The sequence below is a fragment of the Balaenoptera physalus genome, assembly GCF_965194825.1.
Source record: "Balaenoptera physalus genome assembly, chromosome: 2".
Taxonomy (NCBI): Eukaryota; Metazoa; Chordata; class Mammalia; order Artiodactyla; family Balaenopteridae; genus Balaenoptera; species Balaenoptera physalus.
This window is the reverse complement of record NC_138883.1, coordinates 130277910-130286791: the sequence shown is the minus strand read 5'-3', so window position 1 is coordinate 130286791 and position 8882 is coordinate 130277910. Positions and strand designations below refer to the sequence as shown.

General features: G+C 44.4%; 1 protein-coding gene across 2 annotated transcripts in view; it reads right to left on the bottom strand.

Moving 5' to 3' along the window:
• Positions 1-2153: 2153 nt before the first annotated feature.
• The window catches only part of TTC23 (tetratricopeptide repeat domain 23), a 112616-nt gene continuing 105887 nt past the window's right edge, over positions 2154-8882 (bottom strand). For both annotated transcript variants that reach the window (XM_082448451.1, XM_082448452.1), the window contains exons 10-11: positions 3571-3653; positions 2154-2810 (exon numbers count right to left, since the gene is read on the bottom strand). In XM_082448451.1, the coding sequence (XP_082304577.1) occupies positions 2696-2810; positions 3571-3653 (198 nt within the window). In that variant the 3' untranslated portion in view covers positions 2154-2695. The remainder of the gene's footprint in view (positions 2811-3570; positions 3654-8882) is intronic.

Below are 8882 nucleotides of genomic sequence, written 5' to 3'. Positions count from 1 at the left end.
TTTTTTTATGGTGGCACAGAATCACTGGGGAGAATATATGTGAAAAGTCCCAGTTCTTTTAATTCCTCACCTGAATGAGAACTCGATATTGTTAGCACAGAACTAGAAAGCGTGGCAGACAGAGCATAAACCACTGGCTCGTATTCAAATACAGACTGGACAATTTGTGGTAAGAATGTCATCATGACAGCCTGGAAAGCTAGTGACAATAGTGTGACCAGCCATCCCGTTTGGCCTTGAATGGAGGGATCTCCTGGGACATGGGACTTTCAGTGCTAAAATGAGAACAGTCCTGAGCACACCATGATGGTTCATTACTAACCTTAAGTGCAAACCGGAATGGCTAATCACGGCCATCTCTTAGGGGCTTGAGAAAAGCGCACTAGTTTGAGACAAAGGAGTAGATACCCTTACCTGTTTGTAGCCTTGTACAAAAACAAAATAAACCAAAACATGAATAGCTAGACTCTTCCTTTCATTTTGAAGTTAAAACATTTAATAGATGGGAGACATTTGATGGAACATTCCTAAATTCATTCCTTCTCAGGGTGGTGGCTAAATTTTTTAAAAAGTGTTTTAGCGTCTGTGATTCCAAAATATTATCCTACAAGAAATAGAGGAAGAAATAACATCATAATTTACATTTTGTTTTTTCAAAAACCTAGCATGGGCTCTTAGTCTGCTCAGGCTGCTATAACAGAATACCACAGGCCGGAGGCTTAAACAATGGACACTTATTTCTCACAGGTCTGGTGGCTCAAAATCCAAGACCAAGGTGCTGGTGGATTCATTCTTGGTGGGGGTCCTCTTCTGGTTTGCAGATGGCTGCCTTCATGCTGTGCCCTCACATGGTAGAAAGATCATTTCTGTAGCGTCTTTTCTTACAAGGGCACTAATCCCATTTTTGGGGCTTCACCTTCATGTACTAATTACTTCCCAGAGGCCCCAGCTTAAATACTTTCACATTGGGCTTTAGGGCTTCAGCATAGGAATTTCTGAGGTGCACAAACATGTTTGAGGCAGACTCTGTGTGATGTATACTTAAAATGCTTTTCCACCATCCACATCAAAACCCATGTCTTCACCTAGATAGAACACTTGGTGAGTAGTGACATCTCACGCCGCCTTTGAATGGTGCCTTCATCCCACAGGCCTATCTGGGATGGGTGAGTACGAGCAGGGGTGGCCTGTATAGTCAGCTGTCACACTGTCGAGGACAAGGGACCCAGCCTCCCTCCACCCTGCCATGAAACTTTGGTTTATTTCCCCCATCAGTTCTCAAGGTGGCCAGCACAAATGGACCCAGAGTGGTTTTGGCTTTCCTACTGGGTGTTGGAGCGGGAGGGGGCCGTGCTGCATCCTGCTGCCATATTAGCAGCAGCCTGCGGCCCTGCTGGGCCCTAGCCCATGGGATTAGGATGGGGACGAGAAGGAACAGCATTGCCTACACCGCATTCCCACCCTCTGTGTGCTCATTCACCTCGTTCCGGCACTGGACCTCACCACTGACAGCATGGGGAGAGGTGCTCAAAACATGCCCCTCTATCTTTCCGTTCTTGAATGAGGACGGCCCCCCCCTCCAAGAGACTAAAGACCACTGTGGACATGAGCACTCATCCCACCTCACCCTCTTACCACCTACATGCTGAACCTGGAACACAACTGGGAGAGTAGGGGGCCAAGGGCTGTGCCAACTCCAAAAAAAAAGCTCTCCGGAGTGGCGGCCACACTTGGCAGCAGCAGGGAGTCAGCATCCCTCCCTGCAGCTCCTCCGTGCCCGCCTCACTCCTGCTCAGCTCTCTTCACTCCCTTACACCTGCCTCCCCTGACCTCTAGGAAAAGTCAGGGCCATTTATCACCCACCCTGTGGTACCGGGCTCTTTCCCTCAGTTGTCATCAACCAACTCCACTATTATATGTTTAATGACTAGCGTCCACGTTGGATGGCAGGCTCTGAGAGGATGGGGACTGTGTCTGTCCTGTTTGTCGTTGTGCCCTCAGTTCTTAGCAGACGCCTGGTACATCCTGGGTGCTCAACCAGATTCAATAAGTGTCTTGAGTGCACGAGTGAGGAGAAGCTTCCTCGGTGCCCCTTTCCAGGCTCCGAGGAGCTCTGAGGCGGCTTCATTTTACAAACACATACTGACCCCAGGACTTCCAAATTTCCTTTTATTAGCATTTTATTCTCAATCCCTATTACCTTCCTATAAGAAAGGGCTTTCCCCAGAATTTTACTGCTCCAGATCTGACTCCAGGCCTGCACAAGGGGCTATACACCATGTATGTATGTGTGTGTGTGTGTGTATGTATATATATATATATATATATACATATATATATATACACACACATGATCAGATGTTGAGTCTACTTTCCTACACAGGAAGTTTCGAACTTTTGAAGAGAAGCCTTTCAGCCACAGTGGTGTTGATGGGTAAAAATTCTTGCTGGCAAGAAAAACCACTAAGGTGGTAAAAAGAAAAATGCTTTATAGCAGCGCCAGATCACCGGAAGGGCATCCACTGTCAAAAGGTGGCGCATGGGAGGTTTATGGGATCGCTGTTGCATTTGGAGCAAACAGCCTAGAAAATCTGTCCAATGACTGTTGAAGTCCACCTCCTGGATGGAGAGAGATTTATAGAGCACCCTAAGTGTCAGCACCCAGGCATGAGCAGAGCTTTTGGTGGGGGTGGGCTCAGTCGGCTGCGTTGGGCCTGGCCTTCCCCAGCGCGGTGTGCTGCGGCCCGCCGGTGCAGAAGGCCGCCTTGGCTCTTGGGGGCTGCCGAGGCTTCACAGCCTTCTCGGGGGCCCTGCGAACAAGCAGAGGGTGGGGTGAGTGGGGCGCCCCTCGACCTCCCCACATTTTGCGCCCAGTCTTTGCGGCTGTGAAGACAAGCCTGGCGGTTGCTGAGCTACGTTTCGTGAAGGAGCTTCAGGAGGGACTGTAAATGAGAAGAGACTCGTGGCACAGGAACAGAAAACGCAAGGTTTCTTCTCCCATTTTCTAATTTCTTGTGACCATTCTTGCTGAGCTGACACAGTCAACCCTCAGCTGCTAAAGGGGCCTGGGCCCAGCGGGTGGGCTCCGAGACAGCCCCCCGCCACACCCCGCTAGCTGTGTCCCGCCTGCGGCACTTCCCTGAGCAGGGCCTTGGCCGTCAGTCCGTGGGCTCTGGGTACGCAGGCTGTGCCGTAGTGAAAACCAGAAGGCCGGCTGTCAAGGTGAAGTCAGAGGGCTCTCGGGCAGCCTGAGGCAGGGCTCCCGCAGGCCAAGCAGGGCTCTGTGCCCTTGCCCTCCAGCAGGTGAGATGACCTGCAGGCGGCCAGTCTGCAGGAGGACGAATCCCAGCCTGTGTTTCTGACATTCTTCAAGAGCTAATTTCTTCCTAATATCTGGCAAGAAGATATTTCACAACTGGGTATTCCAAGGAACTGGGCTTGCATAGTTTATGAGTTATGGGGAAGTCAGTTAGTAAAACTTTCTACAGAAAGTTCCGCAGAACCTTAGAGAACCAGCTTCATCTGAGATTCTGATTGCAGGGGAAATAGTGTGAGGGGAGGCCAACTCACTTGGACAGGACATCCATGGTCTGCTGGGTGGCCAGAGTCCTCTTGTCCTGTGGTCCATATAAGAGGGTCTGGATCTGAAGACACTGCAGAACACCAAGTAGTAATTGTGAGGTTATGGAAATATCACTGAGAGCATTTTGCAGGAAAATCAAGTCTCCCTTAAATGAGAGAGAGAATACTTCATTCATAGACCCATGCTATGACGGAATTAGTGTATTCTGAGTTTCTTCCAGGAACAGTCTGACCTTCAATTTGGATGCCCTGAGGGATCCAGGAAACAAATGTACAGTTTTAGCACTATTTTATAGAACTCTCTGTGACTATCTGTATGTAAAACTATGTTTAAAAGTTATGTTTCTAGAAAATAAAGGCAAGAACATTGCTATTGACCAGAGGAGGGGTCTCTAGATTCTAATTTTAAATGACCCTTGCTACAGCCCAAACAACTTTTCTTCTTTTTTAAATGTTTTTGGTTTTTTGTAAAGAAGTGCTTTATCTTATATGGGCTTTCTATATTCATTACTGTGCAGCAATTTCTTAGGAGTTGATTTATTTAGGCGTTAAATATTCAGCTGTATATTATCCAGGACTGGCTTTGGCTTGATTTCTCCCTTCTGCTTATTGTCCTGCCATTTGGTTGCTTATACTGGGCCAGGGATAGAGATGAGAGTTGTGCCCAAAATGGTCAAAATAATTTTGAAGAAGAATGAGATGGAGGAGCTTGCTTTGCTGAATGTCAAGACCTTTTTTAAAACTAGAGTAATTAAGACGGTGTGGTTTTCATCCAGAGACAGACAAATATATCAACAAAACGTGGCAGAGAGTCTAATACTTGATAGATTGACAGAAGTGGCCCTGAAGGGTCCATGAGGAAGAGCTGAACTAGTCAGTAAATGGAACTGGTTTTCCAAATGGAAGGAAATGGATCCCTACCCCATATCAAACACAAAAATCCCAGATAGATTGGGGAACTAAGTGTGAAATTAAAACTTGGAACTTAGAGATGAAAATATTGAAGGATACGTTTATGATCTTGAGGTAGGGAAGTATTTCTTAGACAAGATCCAGACAAACCAAGAGTAAAAGACTGATGAAATTTAACTATATTAAAATTCAAAACATCTGTGCACCAAAATGCACCCTAGGCAAGGTACAGACAAACCAGACTGAGGGAAAATATTTGCACAAAACTGGAAAAGGATTAGCATAAAGCACTCATATAAGGTAATGAGAAAAAAAGCCTACCAACAGAAAAATGATCAAAAGATATAAACAGATATTCAAAGAAGTTGAAAACAGAATGGCTAATAACCATGCCTAAGCTCACTAGTAACCAGTAATGCAAACTAAAACTTCAATGAGATTGCCCCTTCACCTACCAAACTGCAAAAATTATAGTCTGATAATGATAACACCAAGCTTTGTCAAAGATACGAAGCAACAAGAACTCTTTTATATACTGATAGTGGGTGTTAAAGTTGGTACAGCCAATTTGGGAATATTTTGTAGAACAATTTGGGAATATTTAGTAATGGATAAGTAAATTGTGATATATGTGTATCATTTATGTATGATACCACACAAATTTTTGATGTATGTCGCCACATGGATGAATATCATGATTATAAAGTAGAGAGGAAAAAGAAAATAGCAGATGAATGCATAAAGTATGTGTGTGCATATGTGTATGTAAAATAAAACCATAGTAAAATAATAAAGATGAGAATGATATCTAATTCAGGATAGTAGTTATCTGGAGATGGGGTGGGGAGGGGGCTTCAACTGTATAGGTCATGTTTTATTTCTTATACTGAATAGTAAACTCAGAGGTGTTTGTTATATTATTCATACTTTTCCTTATATCTGAAATATTTCATATTTTTAAAAGATTGAATTCATTTTTCTACATGGTAACAGCTAGAGTCAAAAAAGTGTGATGGTTTGGGGACATCATACTAAAGACTGTATTCATTCTGATTGGCCAACTGTTTTTAGGTTTTTGGGAAAATTAACATGCAGGCAGCCAAAATCCTTTGTCTTTATGAGCTGTGGAAAACATCAAGACCATCGGAATGTTCGGTTCAATCTGAGGAATTGAGAATGTGGTTCTGGAATCTGAGAATGTGGTTGTCTTTTGGAGGAAGGAAATATTATTAGATGAAAATATGGCAGGATTTTTTATATAACAGAAAATATTCATTATTTCTTAGCTGAATTATATAACACCAAAAAAGGAGTAAACATTTTCCTGTTATTCTATTTAGTATATAATCCAAATTCTGTAAAGGCAAGGATCCTAGCCCTTCCGCCCAGCAATCCCCGGACTTTCTGAATCTGCACTGGGGCCCTGGCTTAGCCTAGGCAATGTGCTGCTCATTCCCTGGGTTTGAGCTAGCATTGCTTTAATCCACAGAGAGATTGTTGTGACCTTGGAAATTTAGGAACCTTGAGAAAGTTCTGTGTTGCTTTGAGGGGAAGAAGATGGAGAGGGACACTCATGACACTTGATGTAACCTCTTTTAGCACTCTTCCCCGTTTGGCTCACAGCTGCTGGGAGCCTGGGTACTCGCCACCCAAAGCCCGGCAGAGGAGGCTCAGATGGGGACAGCGTGCAAGAAGCAAGCATGCTCTCCCTCATCCATGTTAGTCGGGGAGAGGCCTCTCTCCAGGGCTAACACATCTTGCCAGACAGACTTCATTTTCTCCTACCTGGCCAGGGATACCTTCACTCGGTGTAAAAGATCAGGTCTAATTTTAAACCCACCCAAACTTCCCTGTTTACATATTTATGAGTGCCTCAGATGCAGCTCATTTTGAGACGAGCTGATGTTGACATGCAATGGTGTTAATTCATTCACTGAAGCATTAGAATTTTACTGACATTATAATGATTATTTGAGAAAATCTGAGGTCTCAGGACACTCTGCCTTAAGAGATGGCCTCCAAAATCTGAAACTCAGGAGGAATTTCCATCATACTCCTTTGGTTATTGAAGTTTCTTCTCCCTGGCCCCTCATCCTCTAGGGAAGGAGATATTATACTATTAGCTGAATATTCACGATTCCTGGGAAAAAGGACATGGCAACTGACAGGACTTACACGGATTCTCACCGGTTCTGCTAACCACATCTATCCCAGACCTTGTTGTTCATTTCCACTGGGGGTGTTAGGATAGTAGAGAGAGTGGAGTTAGGAGAGAGGGTCGTGGTTGGGTAAAGCAGCCCTTTTCAATAATCAAGCCCAGAGAGAGGTGAGCCCATCGCTATCCTACCCCCTATGCCCCAGCAGTCAAGACTCTTCTCTTTCTGGTGTTATTAGGGTTTTTTTTAAGGCTACTTATACTCACTAAGGGACTTTGCCCAAAACTCTAGCTGAAGAGGGAAGAGATGTAAAGGGATGTCAACTAGGAGAGGGAAACAGACCCTCAGCTCCAATCCCTTTTGTGATGACAATGCCCAGGGAGGCCATACCAGGCGCCTGAGACAGGAAAAAGTGGTTCATCCAGTAATTGAACTGGTCTTCAAATGCTACATTTTTTAAAAAGTGAAATAATCCATTACTGACTTTTACTAGGAAACGTCTTACATAGCTATATATTTATCTAAGAAACATAAATTGAATTTTTCAGTGTTCTGTGGCTCTTAGCTAAATTTGTTTAAGCATTTTTGCCTGAGGTAGGTTTTGTTAAAAACAGGTATTAGAGACAAAGTCAATAAATGTTAATTGAACCTGGCAGCCAGGCATTGTAAACATCTCCCTGAACTAAGTAAAGAACTCCTCAAACCTCGATAGGAGAACATTCTCCATCATAAATAAAGGTATTCTGTACTCTCCAGAATCTTCCAAGGAGGCCAGTGCACTCTGGTCTGAAATCAGCCTCCAAAGGGTGTTTCTCGTTTTCCTTTTGAGTGGACAAAAAACAAATTTTGAGGATCCAGATGAAGTTTAGGAAGCCATTATATTGCTTGTGTTCTCTTTGATTTTACCTGCAGGGCTTGGGAGAAGTCACTTGTGTTTTTATTATACCTTAGATACCAAACAAGGAGCTTTCCTCTCTCTCCCTGCAGGAAGACAAAAGGGAACTCGAGCTTTCACAGCAGCCTGCAAGCTGTCCCCAAAGGGGCCATGTTTGTCTTGCTCACCTTAGTGTCCCAGGGCCTTGCACAGTCCCTAGCACCTAAGATGCAATATTTGCTAAATGAATGAATAAGTAAGGAAAGCAAAAGGTCAACTGATGAAATTCTTATATGACAACCTTAGGACATGGCTGGACCACAGGGCTACTGAAACCTCTGGTAGGGAAGCTCCATTGTGGGTGCAGTGTTACAGACCTCCACCGTCATAATCTGGGCATGTTCAAGAGCAGAAAGAAAGAGTGCTGTCCCCCAGGTGCTGCTTTCTCTTAGGTGTCATTCATAAAGCCAGGGGAGTTAAGACACAGTCTTAAGCATTTGATGAGAATCTTAAAAATTATATTTGACACGACTTTGAGTTTTGAAAGTTAGGTTTCTAAGGAGCCCAGGAGCCAAGGAATCTGGATAGGAGGCACCGGCTTGCTGTCCTCCTGGCTGCGGCCCACCTCTGTGCCCCAGAGCTCGCACCATTCCCTGTGTGGACATATGTGTGGACATAGCTCGCACCCTTCCCCGTGTGGACTGAGCCCTGTGTGGGCTCAGTGGCAGCTGCGGCTTGGAGGTTAGCTGACTCAGTCTACTCTGGCTTTAGAAAACCACAACAGTTTTAGAAAACCTGAACTCACAAGGAAGCATATTTTCTGATTTTGGGGGGATCACTGAAAATCTACAGTTGGTACTCAGGGCCATTTCTTGTCATGGCAACGCCCCTGCAGAAGTGGGTTGGGGTGCCTGAGCCCTCCTTTTCTCCCTCAACCTTCGGTCTTAAGTCCTGACATCACATCATCATCTCTATTGGGAAATTTCCAACAGTGAAAGTGCTGCTGGGACACATCCTATTTATTAACAGAGGCGTTGCGGCCAGGCTGCAGCTAAAGAGCCATCTCAGTTGCAAGGCTATGCAACTCAATAATGGACAATGGAGAAAGACATACTTTTTCTTGCCTGGGAAAGGTCTGTGTCAAGCCTGTGTATTTTGTCTTTACGTGAAATGAGAAAGCCAGAGAAAGGTAGAAAATTTCAAACGATTCTAATGCTCAGAATCTGAAATCACTACTCTTCTTTTTTTTTTTTTTTTTTTTACTACTCTTCTTTACACATATTATCTGATGCTAGAGTATGTCCATGGAGGAGAAGTTACCCAGGAACACATGAACTGTGCTGCTATTTTCATGTCAA